Source organism: Equus asinus, chromosome 9, assembly GCF_041296235.1.
Source record: "Equus asinus isolate D_3611 breed Donkey chromosome 9, EquAss-T2T_v2, whole genome shotgun sequence".
NCBI lineage: Eukaryota > Metazoa > Chordata > Mammalia > Perissodactyla > Equidae > Equus > Equus asinus.
Window position 1 is genome coordinate 50330130 of NC_091798.1, and position 18603 is coordinate 50348732.

At 40.2% G+C, this 18603-nt stretch overlaps 1 protein-coding gene across 2 annotated transcripts in view; it reads right to left on the bottom strand.

The window, feature by feature from the left end:
- MEGF10 (multiple EGF like domains 10) overlaps positions 1-18603 on the bottom strand; it is a 163727-nt gene that overhangs the window by 37548 nt on the left and 107576 nt on the right. For both annotated transcript variants that reach the window (XM_014859529.3, XM_070517491.1), the window contains exons 8-12: positions 17527-17663; positions 11008-11220; positions 4504-4678; positions 3091-3211; positions 2129-2292 (exon numbers count right to left, since the gene is read on the bottom strand). In XM_014859529.3, the coding sequence (XP_014715015.3) occupies positions 2129-2292; positions 3091-3211; positions 4504-4678; positions 11008-11220; positions 17527-17663 (810 nt within the window). The remainder of the gene's footprint in view (positions 1-2128; positions 2293-3090; positions 3212-4503; positions 4679-11007; positions 11221-17526; positions 17664-18603) is intronic.

Genomic DNA, 18603 nt, shown 5'->3' on the forward strand with positions numbered 1-18603 from the left:
CCCATGATGGGGGACAAAAAGGGCCACAGTCAGCCATCTCAGATACGTCCCCTTCCTCTCCCAAACACCTCTCAGCAACATGCACCACAATCACCTCTTCCCATGTCTTCTCATCCCCCAAATGTAGGCTCCAGGAGGTCAGTGTTTTAAAATCTCTCAAACCTTAGTTTATGTCTGACATAATGGTTGGGACATACAAATGGTGACACCAACTATGCCAATATGTTGAGATGTGTATAGGCAAATATGCCAATTAAAAGAATCTTTTTTATCTTATCGTAAGCCACAACTCATAAAAAAATATTTTCTTTTGCTCCCAAAGATTTTTATAAATTAGTCCAATATTCCCTACAAGGCATCCTATTCTTTACTGGAAAGGGTGGACCCTGATCCACATAGAGAAGCTCAAAATTTAAAAAGTATTATAGCTCTAATTGAATTAAGTTTGTTTCCAGAAGTTGCCAGTGGGATATGTGGAACTATAAGGAAAAATGAATGTCTTTTGTTACTTTTCTTAACTAATAGCCTCCTTTCGATAAAGTCTAGTGAACATGAAGTGTTCTGATTCAAGATCCTAAGAGAGCTTGGAGTACGAGTTGGCACCCCCTCCTCACTCATCTCCTCTCAGACTTTAACGTTTTCACTTGCACATCAGTTTTGGTGGTCCAGTGCAGAAGAAACTCTTCATGGTCTCGTGATCACTTAGTTTGTGGGAAAGGAATGGAAAGCTCTGCATTTACAAGCCCTGCTCTTCCATGCCAGATCCTGATGAACTGAGGGAGGGCACTACAAACCTCCCACACCACCCACGTACTAAGAAAAACACGACATGCACAATTACCGTGAGGGAGGAACCTGAGAACCAGCATAAAACAGGTAGTGGGTGTTAGATGGCATAATCATTTGTCTAGAACTTATTAAAATAAAATAAACAAACTATTTTTTAGGCCCCACTAATGTTTGATAGGGTTGCAGAGGAATTAGCTTTGCTACAATATGAGCCACTAAACCATCAGTCTTTGCTGATTTCCTAACGCATCTAACATAAGAGAAAGGACAAGATGGTACCAGAGGCTTTGTTGGGTCTACAATCACATTGGGAATGAAAGGGGATCTTCACGCCCATCTCAGAGCACTGATAATTTGTTCACTGGTGGATGAGAGGCAGCAAACTAATTTAACTCTGTCCTAGGGGTTTGGAGGGCACGGACCAGCCCAGGGCAGATCCTCTCTGCCTTGGGAAATGGGTTGTACTTAATGAAGAGGAAGCCTGGGGAGAAAAGAACCTCCATGGAAGACCCTGTTCAGGGGGTCACAGTGTCATCTTGTCATTAGATGGTCTCCTGGAGGCAGAGAACACGCACCACTGAGAGAATGCTTAATGGCTCAGGAGAAAAGAATTGTGATAGGAAGAAAGAGTGAAGGAAAGAGGGAAAGAAACCAGCCAAGAGCTTCAGGAAGAAAGAGAAATCCGCATGTTACTATAGAATGCACTTCCCCTCTGCACCCTCTGCCAGCCCGCGAGAGACACAGTGTGGGATTTATAACGACGAATATCTCCAAAGCAGGTCAAGGGAAAGGAGTCGGCACAGAACTAGGGAAATCTTTGGAGATTCTTGTGACTCTAGAGATATTTATATTAAAAGACCGGCTGTTTCCAAAGCTTCTTTCACCCCCTTGATGAGCATTTCTATGACACCATCCCACCCCCTTTCAATTCCCTGCCACTCTCCACCCCAAAGGCTGGAGGATTTCCATTATAATGGAAACACAATATTTGGAGAGTTGACAGGCATACACTGGGTGTTTGACAAATGCTGTTGACTGGCTGCCACAAAGAGATGGGTGGATGAGAACAAAGAAAATAGAGGAGGCAATGAGGGATGTGGGGGTAGAGATGAAGGAAAAGAAGGAAGTGATTCTCACAAAGCTACCTAAACAATTTCCACATCTACCCCATTTCCAATCCTATATCAGATTTGAGTTCAAGCACCCCGATTCTTCTAATAGTTACTGAGGTTTGGTTCACACTCAGACACTTTAAATCAGGAAAACTGCAAAAATAAGCTAACCCTCTGGCATCAGCTCCTCCCAGATCTTCCCAGTTGGGGCAGTGGTTCGGTCGTACCTGGCAGGGAAGTTCACATTTCTCCCCGTGCCATCCAGGTGCACACGTGCAGGTCCCATCCAGGGTGTTGCAGGCTCCACCGTTGAGGCACTGGCATGTTAAGTTACAGCCAAAGCCCCATGTGCCACTGGGACAGCTGATGGAGCAGACCACCCCGTGCCAGCCTGCCATGACAAGAACACCAGAGCACGTGAGGAAACAAAGGCTGCAGGCAGTTTGCCGAGCCTTTCCCAGCCACCTTTCCCTTTAGAAACATCTTGGAGATGCACAGCAGTGTCCCCAGCCCCAGAACACACAGCACTGGCTCTTTCATGTAAAGCCTCCATCAGAAATGAATAGAAGCACCCAAACATCCGTGTGTGCCGTGTGATGGACAAGGATGCCAACACTGAGAGGCACTACTGGGCTACTAGGGGAAGAGCTTTGGAATGGGGGCACCTTGAATGTATAGTGATGACCACTTTCGAATGCTGAGTTTTGTTCAGGTTGGGAAAGTGAAATATTTATATGGGAGAGAGAAGGAAGGTTTGTGTTTGACAGAACAATCCTGTCTTTAAAGCAGAACTCCATTAACCATGAACAGTGGTAGCCAGAGTCCTGGCTGCAGCAGCAACAACAAATAAATGCATTCTGGCCCTCACATAAAATTGGTGCTTGGCTGCAGCTCTTGTCATGACCTTAGGCCAATTTAGGAGCACGGACACATGTCTGCCTGCTTACTCCTCCCTAAAGCACAGAGACTCACAGACTTTTGGAGCTGGCATCAGCTTCAGAGCTCACCTCATGTGAGCCTCTCCCTTGTACTCGCAAGAGCAGGAGAGCTCACCCTGGGTGAGGGCTTGCTGAGTTCAGGCACTGAATTTTGGCTCAGTTAGAGCTAGAAGCCCAGTCAAGGTTTCTTTCCTGTGACTTTAGGAGATAATAGGACCAGGATCAGATAAAAGACTCATTCAACCACTTACCGGCCTTGCAAGTACAAGACCCGTCCACAGGAGAGCAGACAGCATCGTTTTTACAGCCGCAGAGAGAGGAACAGTTTATCCCATAGGTCCCCAGAGGGCAAGGGGTAGAGCAGTCAATTCCCTAGACAGGCACAAATAGGGAAATATGTGCAATTTTACCAACTGAAATAAGGCCAACACAAACAAACAAAAATCTATCTTGGCAATGCTAATTATACTCCCTCTCTAATTTTAACACCCTCTATTTTAAAAAGTTGCTATAACATCACCACTCTACAAATCTTAGAGATTCAAGGGCAATGCTAGCTGCTAGCTACCTGCTAGGATACAGGATTGAAAAAGACCCAAAAAGCCTGCTGCCTTCATTAGGTTTCCTTTGCAGCAAATACAAAACCCTTTGTCCTTGTTCAGACAAGCAGATACATAACAATAAACTATAGCTCTAAAATTAGTCAATAAATAAACATAAATATGAACGATACATTAAATTGCAATGCTTCATAGACTTCCTTGTACAATATGTAATATGATTAGTGAATGAAGCAAAGAACAGAACACACACTCAGCCAGAAGCGTGATTCAATTCATTATCTGACAGTGAGCATTAAACATAGAAGTCAGTTACCAAAGGTGCCTGGAGGTCACCGTCTCTAAAAACAGAAGACTCTGAAGACAAGGCTAATTCAAGGGCTTGACCAAAGAACTGTAACACAGGTTAGAAAACCCAGTAAAGACCCTCTCAGCTCGGGGACTTTAGGACCCATTCGCTCTACATTATGTGCTCTGGAATAGTCATCAACATTCTTCATAGTTTAATGTGCTCCTCTTTAAAATGGAAGAAAATAACTCAAGAACAACCCATCTTCCTTTAAAACAAAGATTCCTAACTGTAGCTGAGAAATCCTAGAAACTAGGCTAAATTCTGCTCTATTGGCTTACAGGCATATCTGCAAGGTGTACATTCTCAAAGGGGCCGAAAAACTTACTTACTACTAACCATCGAATGTAAATACATAATAAACGCTAACTTGATATATTATGTGCCTTCAAATTGCATGGAATTAAAACAAAAATTGTTGACAATAATACATTTCCTACTTGGAACAGTAATTTTTTTGTTGCCTATAAAACACAGTAAAATAATTATGTAAGAAATAATTAAAATACATCATATTCATGACATATATTAATTAAATAAATATTAATGCCACATTTATAGTTTTGCCAGCTTTCCAAGTCATCACTCTAAGGTAATTACTCACATCTCTCATTATGACTTTTCTCTTTATTCTCTGTTAACAAAGTGACTGATTTTAGCACATTTGTACTTCAGAAAAGGTCATATAAATCGTGGTATCAATATGCTCCCCATTGTACCTCTCGTCTCCTTCTTCCAGAGCCCAAGCCACTCACTTTGAATCCTGGGGCACAGGTGCACTTTCCAGTCACACTGTCACAGTCAGCCCCGTTTTGGCAGCTGCAGATCTGTTGGCAAGCTTCTCCATAGAATCCAGGAGAACACGTCTCATTACAGTAGAGTCCCGACCAGCCCGGCTTGCAGGCACACTCTCCAGACATGGGGTGACAGCTGAGAGACGTGGATGAAAGGAGCAAGTCATTCTCGGGTAAACATGACACCCAAGGCCCGTGCAAATGTTGCTTTAGCCATGATCACTAAAAGTGTGGGCAATTCCATGCACGATCACCTAAACTCCATTCCCAGGCTTGGCATGATTTAATTAATTGGCCCAAACCTGATTGGTACTACAGAAATGTTGCATGAAATCAGCATCATGTTCTAGCAGGATGATTATTACAACTGTGTCCTTTTGTCCGAAGCTCATTTCAATTTTCATAAATTGAAAGCACTAATTCAATAAGAGATCAACTAGAAGAGAAGATCTAAAGAACTCCATCCAATGAAAATACCAAATCAATCAACCAGGGTGATATCTAAGGAACTTCAAAAGCAGTGACCTTTTCAGCCGGTTCCTTTCAGCTCCCCATACCTGGTGGTGGAGCAGCTGTCTCTACCTGAAACAGCAGCCGCATTGATGGCCAGGCAGCCAGCTGTCGCTCCATGGCAAATGGACACATCAGCTGTGCTAAGCTGCACGCGTTAGTGCAGTTGACACAATAGGGCACTCTGTGGCCCTCAAAACACATGTGCTTCTCACCAAAGGAAAATCTTAATACTCAAACTAGCTCTGCTCACATTTGGAAGACTGTTAAAGATGGACTTCCTCCCCTGATGGAGACAAAAGCCTCCCCTTAGTACAGCCAACAATAAAATCTACTGTCGCATAAGACGTTTGCTAAATGATCTCTCATCAGAAGACCGCTTATAGATTTTCTACTCTTGAAAGAACAGTGAGCTGGGAGGATGAAGACTGAGGAGATAAGTCCAGCTTTCTCACTGTCTAGTTAACCTTAGTGAATGCATATAACCCCCCTGGGCCTGATGTCCTGGTCTGTCAATTGAGGGTCTCAACCACACCCCATAATCTCATTTTCTACCATTTTTTTTTTCTTTAAAGAAAAAGCCTATGGGTGGACAGTTTGTTACTCGTTTTCAAAAATTTATTTAAACATACTTTTAGGCCTCTGCTGCAACTAAGTGCCCACAAGCAAAGGCCTTGGCATTGGTTACAAGCATTACTCAGGAAACATGGCAGGAAGAAATATCCAAGCACAACTCTACATTTAAGATGGTTTATTGGGTATAGAAGGTTTGGGTTCAGAAGACAAGGGTTTGAGTCTTAGATCTACTTAGATCTACTTGATCTACTTATCTATTTATCCTTGGGCAGACACCTAGCATCTCCACGGCATCTCAAACTTCACATGTCAAAAATGGACCCCTTGTTCTTCCCTTTCTTCATTCCTCACTCACCGTTGGCTCTCAATTGTCCCACTGAAGTAACGGCACCACCAGCGACTCAGTTGTCTAAACTAAAAACTTCAGAGTTATTCTTGTTAACTCCTCCCTCATCTCCACTTCATCACTAGGACCTAACAATCCTAACTCCAAAATGTGTCTTGAATCAATCCACATCTCTTCATTTTCATTGTCACCACCCTACTCCAAGCCAATGTCACCTATCTCCTAAGCTCCTGAATAGCTTTCTAACTTTTCTCCCTGCATTCACTCATGTGTCATCATCTAAAAGTAGATCTTATCATTCTTCTTAAAACTCTTCAAAGACTTTAGAATAAAATCCATACGGTTTAATCTAGGTAGAGAGACGATATAACTTATTGTCTAAACTAGGACATTTTTAAGAGTGGAGAGGGAGTTACTAATAATTATACTAGGACAATAGGCCTAAACTAAACAGTCCCTGTAACACCAGATATATGCTCACCCTCAATGCAGCCCACTTGCCCTCATCATCTGGCCACTGCCTGCTTTCCAACCGCTTCTTTCATCAACATTCTCTCTTTTTACTCTGCTCAACTGCAATGGAGTTCTTTCAGTTTGTCAAAGCATTGAGCTTTTTCTACTGATGGCTTCACATGGCCTATTCCACATGCCTAGAATGCTGCTTCTCCACTCTTTACCTAGCTCTCTCCATCTTAGCCTGCCAGTCTCAGCTTAAATATCTTCCTTAGAGGGGCCTTCGCAGACCTCTCACATTTAAATTAGGTCTCACCCATTACTCTCTTTCATAGCACCCTGCTCTCTCTCCTCATCTCACTTATCACAACCTATAATCTTATGTCTATTTTTACAATACTTTAAAGTCTTCCTTTCCCTCTAGACTTCAAGCTCCATGAGGGCAAGAGTTGAGTGTGTTTTGTTACCTGTCCCTGGCACGTGTGAGGCCACAGTAAATAGCGACTGAGTGAATAAGTGAAAACCTCACAGTTGACGTGCAGTGGGGTCTGACATCAGGGACCTTGCTTTCCCATATTAATTTGCTTCCCCCTGATATCTCAGAGTCATCCAGTGATGTTAAATTATAATCTGTATAACTGCATACAAAGGCAACATTCCCCCCTGAAATTAATTTTTAAAATGTCCAAGTCATGGCTTAAAGGGAATCACCCTTAATTGCAGGGAACACTCATGTGACGTTTATGATGATATGGCAAGTGAATGCACAGATCAGCAGCTAGCATTTCCTGAGCACTGAACGTGTGCTAACAATCCGTGTGCTTTATTTCACTTAACCCTTACAGCCATGCTCAGCATCAGGGGTGATCCCATTTCATAAATGAGGGAACAGAGACGTAGAAAGAATAAGTAATTTATTCGACATCTCACACGGGTAGTGGTAGAATCAAACTTGAATCTAGATTTATTTATTTGTTTTTACACTAAAGAAAAATGAAGTTTGATAGCAGCTTGCTAGGAGGGCTAGATAAAAACAATTGCTAAAATTTAGGATTTAGCACAAATAAAAGGGTTAGCAGGACCAATAAAAGCCTGTATTGTGCAAAAAGCAAGGACAAATTTAAATTTACTTCAGGAAGGCCCTACATTTGAGAAAAGGAAGAGAAATATTTCAAGTGATGGATTGGGTAAAGTAGTTTACCTTATCTTAACATACTATTAAAAAAAGGACATCTTTTAGTAGAAAATATTACTTTACATTAAAAAGTAGAAAGTAATATTCGTGGTGTAGACATAAATGTTAAACAAAACAGACAATTTGGGGACAGGGAACTGAACTAAGCTAGAGGCAGACAGAGAGATTGATATTCAATGCCCCCTAGTGAGAATTAGTGCAGCACACTGGTTCTCAGATTGATTGACACCAAAATTAGTATTCAGCAATTTGTAATTAGATGGAGGAAGCCAGAGCACTTTGGAGGCATCTGATGGGTTCTCATGCAGGCAGCTTAATTGGTAATGAGATTTACGTGTCAATGTTAGAGCAGCAGATTGGAGCTTGAAGGGTAATACACTCCTACCTGTTTTCTTTCTAAAGAGGCTTGCTTTGTACATATGAAAATAGGATTATACACATATAAGAATATCTATTATTTTATGCACATACAACCAGATATAAATATTCTAGTACATATTTCAATTTAAGAGTTAAATCATTACAAGAGTCCAATACAATATTGGCTAAAATAGAATGAGTCATTGAATTTCCCTTCATTCATATCCTTAGACGTTATTAATGCTCAGATGTAATGACAATTAGGTGGCATTTGCAAATAGACACATCCTGATTGCCCACAGCTATTAAATGTCCTTAATAACAAGAGCTAATATACATATCCCATGTGGAATCTTACTAAATCTCGAATTTTATTTTACCATTCAAAATTATTTCCGCCATAAAAGTTAGTTTTCAGTTGAAAAGTCCAGGTCACAGTGGACTAAAGAGCGTCTTTAGACTCTATAATAGCACTGTTTTTAAAATACTAATATCATTTATAAATATATTTGAATTCATTTTGACCCTATGATAGGTTGCAAAATAAAAATGGCTACAAATTCTTTGCAACTCATCCCATCAAAAAGTGGAGTGCGAATCTAGACTTGGTTATGTGACCTGCTTTGTCTAAAGAGACATTAGCAAACACAACATAACCAAAGGTTTGAAGAGTGTTTGCATGTTGGAGCTCACCGGGACTCTTGCTGCATTTGGAAACCAATCACCATGTAGAGAAGCCCAGGTTAACCTGCTAGACGCTGGAGACATGTATAGCTCAGTTTCCTCTATCATCCAGCCAAATGCTAGACATGTGAGTGAGGAATTCTAAGACCAGCCAGCCTCTAGTTGATCTGCCAGCTGAACACAGGGAGACCAGCAGAAGAACCACCAAGCTGAGCCCAGGCCAAACAGTAAAGCAAAATATCTTCAGCTAATAAACAATTACTGTTTTATACCACTAAGTTTGGGGTATTTTTTTCTTTTTATACAGCAAAAGCTAACTAATACGAACCTCTACCCAAATATATGTCTGAAATATATGTCGATATTATGTACATCCATAGAACTCACAATTTACCTATTAGTTTACATTGCATTAGTTATCTCTTTAATAATAAAGGTTTCAGGATAAATACACATCATAAATTATGTCATAGCAAGCTGCATTTGCTTGATTCAATGATAAAATGAATGAGCTAGACTTTCAATTCATACAAACATTCTATGTCTTTTAGTTCAAAGGAAATGTGTGTTTCCAACAATTTTACATGGAAGTTCAAGATATAAGAATCAAATGGATGGCTCCAACTGTGAATTCAACGAGACAGTCATATAATCAACATTCAATTGGTTTCAACAGAAATTTGTAAAAGCTAACTTTTTAAAACAGCTTTCATTATTTAGGGAAGTACTTAGGCTAACTGTTTTTTAATCTTCTGATTATTTGACATACATTATTAGATAGATTCTGTGTTTCTTTGATCTACGTGATTGTCAAATAATTTCATGTACTTCTTTGTTAAAGCATACATGCTTAGGTACACATGACCTATGTCAAAATTATCACAGTATTGATGTCACTCAAATAACTGTCCACTTGCACCTTGCCACTATTAACATGGTCCCCAATTCTAAGAAAACCAATATTTTCTCTGCTTCTCCAGTTCTTCTCATAACAGAGCTCCTTTGTATAACCTTATTAATCTACTTGATTTCAGGATGTGTCTACACCAAATGAAACAGCACAGTGGTATTAGAAAGTTCATAGTTACCACTACACGCGGCTTACCATTTGCTGGGACAAGCCTTATATGGCAGGAAGGGCCAAACTCGTGACTTGTCCCCATTCCTGCCAACTCCTTAAACATTGGAGAGTTGAAAAACAAACAAAATCCTACAGAGATTATTCAGTTTTACTCCCCAGATGCTTATTTAACCTTGTCATGTAAAGAGTGGCAATATTTTCCAAAGAAGAAGACCAAAAGTTGACTAAAACAGCTTACAAAGTTGCTTGAGACATATTAAGAATCCATTTCTTTCATGTGTCCCACCAAAATGTATTCCAGCACGTGCACACACGCTCACATGCACACACACACATTGCAAAGCCCATTGTTCTGTTCCCCGTTAACAATGGTTTAAAGAAGACACCAACCACAGGCTTCTGTTTACTTTTAACTTTTGCACATTTGAGATTTGACATGGCCACAAGTTATCTTTCAGAGGCATAAATGAAATAACAGCTGTGCTGAATGCAAATAAAAGTAATTCTCGTAACATCTGAGCTGCTATATAGTGCACGACGTTTTTGTCAGATTCAACTTTTCCAGCAGTTTGCAAATGAAGCCCAGAATTCGAAGTGATATTTATCTGGTCCTTGGGGGAGGGAAAGGAAAAAAGGGGGTGGAAAGATATTTTCAGGGGCAGACAAGGTATACTAGGGTGGGTGGGATCATGGTTTCCTGTTCTTAAATTCTTTGTGAGATTTTTGAGCTAAAAGACCCTGGTGAGTTCTATGCAGAGTAATCCACTCTGAAAACATATTTCACATGTGACAGCCACATGTGAAGCACTTTCACAAAACTTCCACCGGTATACTTCCTCTCTACACAGATGTGCTGTCAAGTAAAAGATGTTGCAGTGAGAATCATTTTGTGATATTTTTACATACTAAACTGGACTTAACCCGTCTCTCATTGCAACTTCGCTTCTAAGGGAATGTCAGAGAATCCCTTTCTTAGGGAAGTGTTCTACTAACCTCAGCAAACATAATTTTTGCCAGTGGCCAGTAGTAGCGAATAGGATCTAATATCCACCCATGACCATCTAATAATTTTAGCACTCCTGACTTGGATCATCGCCCATCAAGTGAAAAAGTCTTGCGTTTACCTAGTGGTTCCTACCCAGGATGACCCAGAGGCAGGAATGGTCTTGGGGCGAGGTCTGACAATCCCTGCTTCCAATAGGGGACATGATGGTTAAAACTTTAAGAGGACACCTCCTTCCAAGGGCAGCCGACCCTCACCTCTGAGTGTTGTCCAGGTGGCAGGGGCACCGCTTGTCACATTTGATGCCGTAGAGCCCTTCTGGACACAGGCGCGCCTCGCAGTGCTCACCAGCAAAGCCTGCTTCACAGAGGCATGAGCCACTCACATGGTAACATTTCCCTCCATTGACACACTGGCAGGTCTCAGCACAGCGAACTCCGTATGTGCCAACAGGACACTCGTCCTGGCATCTATCAAGCAGGAGGTGGGAGTGGAAGATGGATGAGTTAGTACCATGTGAAAAGAAATAGTCAATTCAAATAGGCTTTGTTATGTATAAATTGAAACTGCTTTTTGGATTTGATATTTATTTAGTGATTATCCCTTCAGAGGCATGAAAAGTATTAAGATGAATTACACTGGCTACAGCTAGTAGTAACAACAATACGACCTGTAAAAGAAATAAAAACAAAAGCAAAATAAAAGTATAAGCTTGAGACATGGAGCATGTTTTATACCCAGTGCTTGCCAAAAGCATATGTAGCATTTTAGTAGATATCAGGAAAGGGAGAAAAGAAATTGTCCAAATGTTAGTTCCAGCCCATCATTGGGAAATTTAAAAATATTCTTTCCCTGTTCCAAAGAGAAAAAGTATGTAGCAAATTTGAAACTAAATTTTAATTCTCTTGGATTTCATATTGACATTAATTTTTAATCTCAGCCATGCGTCTGCTCTTTCCAAAGGTGAATGGTAATCATTGCTCCCCATTTAGAAAGTTATGTAACGAATAAAAAAACTCCTCCTTAGATTTAGGGATGTCTGAGCGATTGAAATTAGGTGTCCTCGATTCCAACCTGGGGAGCTCCTGCCAGCGGGTTGTAGGAAGGCTTGGAGTTCTCTAATGCAAAATTTTTGTGAAGTGGGATATCGTCCTCTGTTGAGAAGAAGGGATGCCAAATGGCAAGGAAAGAATATCAGTCCTCAAAAATTCACTTTATTGTCTTTTTTTTTTTTAAGATTTTATTTTTTTCCTTTTTCTCCCCAAAGCCCCCCAGTACATAGTTGTATATTCTGAGTTGTGGGTCCTTCTAGTTGTGGCATGTGGGATGCCGCCTCAGTGTGGCTTGATGAGCAGTGCCATGTCCACGCCCAGGATTCGAACCAGCGAAACACTGGGCCGCCTGCAGCGGAGCGCGCGAACTTAACCACTCGGCCATGGGGCCAGCCCTCACTTTACTGTCTTTTAAGAAATGACATTAGAGCTCAGTCCCAGAGGAAGGACACGCTCTGGGTGAATTGGATCAGGTGGGAAGCTGAGTTGCTGGAGGGAATTGTGATAGGGAAGAGAAAATTATCATCACTTCATGGAAGGCATGACTTGCTCTCCATCCAGCCAAGTTTCTTCTCGACCAGGCAAGGTGACTTAATGGGGCTTTCTGCAGCAGAAGGAGTGCTTTCTGCCAAGGGAGACGAGACAGGGTCTCCTCTAGCCGAGCGCTCACCACAAGTAGAGCATTTTGTGAGTCTCAACAGGCACTTCCCATGTGGCTCTCAAGTCATGCCAGACCCAGAGTCAAAAATGTAGGTCAGCGTTGCATTTTTCAGATCGGTATAATGCAAGCAGCAAGTGCATGATAACAAATTCAAGCATATTTGAAAGCAACAGCAAAGGGACTGAAAAGCAATTATTTGCCACAAGGCTTTGCATATCTTTAATGACAGGGTGTGACTACTAAGAATACTAGGGCTGGGCGGGATTCTGTTTAGGTGTAGAGGACACATCTTGAGAATCCTTTGATAACTTTTCTGGTTAACTCTGGCTCTAGTGTATGAATGTGATAGAGACAAGGAAGAGAGCCTCTTGCAAATTTGGTTTCACATCTTTAGGTGTGTTTGTTAATAGGCAGAGTCTTCAAATCAATTGCTCAACAAACCATTAGAAAAGTTCTGGAGTAACTGAACTCACATTTAGCATAAAATCAGATGTGTGCTTTAAAGCTACACATGAGTATACTTATTTTTAGACCGCAGTATTTTTAAAAGGTACTCTATTTTTAACTTGCAAGAAGCTTTAATAAGCCAAGTCACTTAGTCTATTCCTTAAAGATGTAGACTTTAGAGAAAGAAATGCTGAAGTACAATAAATCTGGCCTCATCGTGGCTCTGCTAAAGGCTGGCAAGACACTTTACAACCTGTCTATCCAGATTTCCTTGCAAGTCAGTACCAAAAAGAAAAAGATAAACAAGGTAAAATAATATCACTAAAATGGCCCCAAATGTTAAGCTTTGGGCTCTATGATTTTAACTTAGTAAAAAGCACAGCTCTAAAAGTGGGTGAGCAGTCTAGAAATGGGAAGCCTGGAAAAGCGTCTGCTACCAAATGACAGGGAACCAGTGTGCATATTTTATCCTATCTTGGCAAAGACTTCCTTTTCTTTGGGAAAACAAAATCCATAATAGCTGGTTCTGACCCATATTTACCTTTCTAACCTATAATTAAACATACTACCAGTTTGTATTACAAATGGCAAAAAGCCATTTGAATTTTACTTAGTAAAGTAGCCATTATGTAAAGCTTGGTTCACATTCCCACTTTCTTTTTTGTCAATATTGCACTTGTAAGAGAATCCTGTTAGCAATAGTTACGTCTATTTCTATCTACCAAGCCAAAATGGTAGGATACCTTTCTAGAAGGGGACATTTTCCATCTTGAAAATAAACACAATCACCAAGTAGCTTAAAATTTCCTGATTTGCTGAATTAAAAGTCTTTGTTAATCAGTCTTATCTCCCTTTCGGCCTCTTTATCCAAAATAAACATCATTTCCCAACGAACTTTATGCCCTTAATGTTGCTTTTATAGTCCCAGATGGAACAAGAAAAGCTATCTTAAGAATCAGTAAAAAAGGAAATACGTTTTCTTAAGAGAGAAGGCAGATAAAGACATAGCAAGAAATACTGGCCACAGCAGAAATATGGAAATTTGGAGTTTCTATTTTTTTTTTTTTTTTGAGTAATGCCCTGGAACTGGGGAAAATGGGCAAGCATTAAGTAGAGATAAACCCTGAATGACACTAATTCTCAAACCAATGAGGGTTACAGGCTTGTTTTAATACGATTTCAATTATTAAATTAAATCTCATTGAGAACTTATGGAAAAAGAAGTGAGTTAGCGTATAAGGGGTGGCAGTTCCCTCTTTTTGCCTTGTCCTTTTGAGCATGTCCCTCCCTAGAGGGACTGGAATAATTGGGCCAAACCATGATTTAGTGTGAAAGAGTCACATTCCTCATTCAACCTGGAATCGATGGATCAGCTGCCTGCCTCTCTAACATCTGGAACCGCTGCTCTGGGGGAAATATAAAAAGTGCTGGGAAAGAGCCAACTCTTCTACAGTCCTGGATACAGGAAAGGGTTCCTCAACTGAAGACCAAGGCCACATCCCCCCAGTTCCTGTCTACAATTTCTGACTTTACGTCCTTTCACTCCCATTCTTCTTCACTTTCAGGGTAACACAGAACCCAGGTGTGGCTGGATAGTGCTGGGCTTCACCTGAACAGAATCCACAATTGATTCACAGATTTCCCCATCCAGCTAACACTTAACAGTGTTAACTTTGGTGTTAGCACCAATCAGGTGCATGGACTCGAGCTAGGCCACCAATGGCCTGAGTGATTCCACGACAAACCATTAGCATTAAGAACACTCTTTTAACCCTTTCAGAAGAATTTTTGTGAGGATCTGGAAACCATTCTCTCTTTACTCTTGCTTGGCTGTGCCACATTACATTTCCTCACCACAATGTCCTCTCAGCCTTTCCACAAACCTCAAAGCCTATTATTTGGGCAGCCCATGAGTTGCTCTGCCTGCCTCCAAGGTGCCTGTTTCGTTTGTTCTGTTTTCTCTCTGGCTGGGAGGGCCATCCCCACATCCTGGGAATGCTTTGCTGGCAGCTGCCTGTGGTGGTACCTGCTCCTCCAGGCAGCAGCCCTCTGGCCTAACCTCAGTGATCAAGTTACGCTGACTTCTCAGAACAGGGCAATGGCGAGACCCCAGGCCCCCGAGGCTGCTTTCCCCACACCCCCTGCCACAAATTGCCCCAAAGCCATCATTTTTTCCCTTTCGTAATGATAATGTGCTTGTTGTCATTGTGTGCGTGTATATGTCTTCACTCTGGAACCCAGCTGGGGATAGCACAACTGAAAACAGGAATCATGCCATCAGTTTATCAGAAAAACAATAGTTATAAGAACAACAACTCAAGAAGCAAGTTCCTTCTTCACTTTCCTTCTCTTTCTCTGGCTTTTTGCCTTCTTTGCCTCAAATCTAAAATTCACCTGAAAATTAGCTGTTATTCCTTTTCTAAGATGAGCATGGCTTGCCTTACATGTTTGTTGTTTTCACATCGTCTCGAATTTGAGGCTTAAATCCCTGGAGGGCAAGTAAACAATTTATATTTAAATTTTCAGCGCCCTAAAATATTACACAAAACTATTATTTAGGATTCTGCTTGGTCTCCTGACTCTCCTTTCCTGATTCATCTATAATAAGATGTTATTGCCATGGATCCAGAGCTCATCTAACAACTTCATCTACCCAAAATACAACCATACACCAGGATGGAGGTCACAAAAGCTTTCTGCATAGCCCAATTACACGTCATAAAAACCATGTACTAAAGGTGTCAATAATTCCTAACATCAAAAAATTAACAGAAAAATACATAATTATATTAACAAAAGATGAAAAAACCTCTAATAAAATTAAACAGATACTACTAACAAAAGTTCCTAATAAAAATAGAGATTAAAAAAAAAAACTAAAGCATGAAAAAGTTCACTAAAAACCAAAAAAAATGAAACTATACTGAAGCCATTTCCAATAAAATTAGTAACAAGGCAGGAATTCCCACTTTTACTTCTGTTTGTCAACATTGTTTTAGCAGTTTAAATTAATGCAACAATTCAAGAAAATGAAATAATCATTAAATATATTGAAGAGAAGAGACAAATATCTTTATTTGTAGACAATGAAATAACTTTAGGGTTTGCTAAAAAATAACAATAGAATTAACTAAAACGTTTGGTCGTGTGATTAAATAATAAAGGAAATATTCAAAAGCAAGTTTTTCTTAATCCACAAATACCCAATTAGAAACTGAAAAAAGATTTTTCAAAAATTACAGAATACTTAGAAATAAATTTAACAAGAGAGTGTGGAGTCTAAGTGGAGGAAAAAAACCCCACCCTACAGTATCTTATTAAAAATCATAAAATTAGGGGCTGGCCCTGTGGCCGAGTGGTTAAGTTCGCGTTCTCCGCTGCAGGTGGCCGTGTTTCGTTGGTTCGAATCCTGGGCGCGGACACGGCACTGCTCTTCAAACCATGCTGAGGTGGCATCCCACATGCCACAACTAGAAGGACCCACAATGAAGAATATACAACTATGTACCGGGGGGCTTTGGGGAGAAAAAGGAAAAAAATAAAATCTTTAAAAAAAAATCATAAAATTAGACCAGAATTTTAGAAATAAAAAAAATAGGGAAGACGGTTAAAGGAATTTGAATCACAGATATTACCAAAAAATAATGCTAGCTAATATTTACACAGTTCCTAGACATCACTCAGGTTGATAATCGCTAGTATTTATACACTTCATAAAAATCACTCAACTATAATAAGAGCTAATATTTATAAGTTTCACCACTGTTCTGAATGCTTTAATGTACTAACTACTTTAATCCTTATAACAACTCTAGAGAAAAATACAATTATTATTTGAACATTATAGATGAGAATGTTTCCAAGGGCACAGGTTCCAAAAAAATGTTTGTTTTTAACTGTTAAACTCTTCTGTCTCTCAAGCCTCTTTTCTGTAATTTTACACACACATCCAACGAGCTTGGTTATCTAGCCTTCCAGGATATAACAGATTGACGAGCAAATTAGAAGATGTAGGGGGAACACAGCCCTCTGGGGTAACACTTTCCCATCTAATACAAAAAATGACAAACAGAGGATGTAAGCACCACATGAGCACAGCCATTTGCTCTTATTTCATGCGGGACCTGAGACCCGTACAAGTCCCATCGGATCTTACTCCATCACTACCACACAATAAAATGAAGGATATTCCTAACAGAATACTGAATCATGTGAAGGTAACTTCATGCCCAACACACTTTTTAAAGATACTTAAGTACACATCCCATTTTAAAACAAATCTATCCAAAAATGTTTAAAATCTAAAAAGTTTGGGTACTTGAAGTGGCTGTCCTAAATACTCAATTGTTTAGAATGACACACTCATCATGGGTTCTGAATAGCTGATATTATTATATCTAATGCTTTCTCTGTATCTTCAAGTCACCATTGCTGTCTATGATTCAGTTTCTTGGCACTGAGTTGGAATAGAATCTATCAAGCTGACACATTATAGATGCTTCTGGAATATTATAGAATGGTCACAGACACATGGTATAGAAGGTGCTTCCTGGACCCTACCACATTTCCTTTCACACCACTACAAACAGGCAGAGAAATACAAGACTGTCCCTTACCGTTCCCCCGTGTATCCTGGACTGCAATAACACTGGCCTGTGGCAGCATCACATGTCCCTCCATTATGGCACTGACATTCTTGCGAACAGTTCTTTCCAAAGCGACCCTCGGGGCAAGGCTGGCCACACACTGTGCCCTGCATTCAAAGAGACCTGGAAAATTAGATGGGCCTCCAGCCAGGGCAGGACCAAAGGAGCAGGGAGAAAGAGAGGAAACAGAAAGGGAAAGAGGGATAAGGGAATAGGGCTGCAAGAAAATTAGATGAGGGGATTTTAGAACACATAAATTCTCTCCATCATCTTAAAAATGTTAGAAATTTTAAACTGACTTATTTACTTCGTAGGCCTATATCTTAAGATACATTCAAAGATGTCAGAAGAGTAATCTTAAGAAACACCCATATTAAAAGACTGAAGCTTAAGGTAAAGCTACATCAAATTATTATGGTAACCTAAGGAATTTATATATCCTCCTGAGTGCTCTTCCTGTGTCTTACATGTACAATAAGTCAATGATACTTATTGAGCATCCATTACATGAACAGCAACATCTGGTGCAAGTGGAACATCCAAATGCTTTACCATATGTTCTAGAGAAAATACACATCATCACTGGCTTTACTTCTTATAATGTAGCTTAACATATGATTGAAATTTTGTGTACCTGAATTAATGATAACATTGCCTAAGAAATACTTCCACAGGAATGAAACTAGACATTTTATTTCAGAAGGAAACCACTTTTATTTTCAGCAGGTTCAACAAACATTGCTGAGCCAAGATCAATACAAAAGCTTATTTCCCAGGGAGAAAAATCAAGAGAGTAACTTGAACATGTCTCCTCGCCCGAGAGGCTGTCCATCTCGTCAGGCACCGTCATTATATTTATTCCAATCCTGTGTGGATAAGAATAAGATATTGGACCAATGAGTCAAGGAAATACCCTACTATTTTCTACTTCACTTGACTCCATAACTTGGGCTTGTAGATTCTGATCTATTTATTGGAGTGATTGTTAGAATAAACAACATATCCCAAATAACAGGGATTTTTTAAATGTTTTTTCACTGTTGGAAG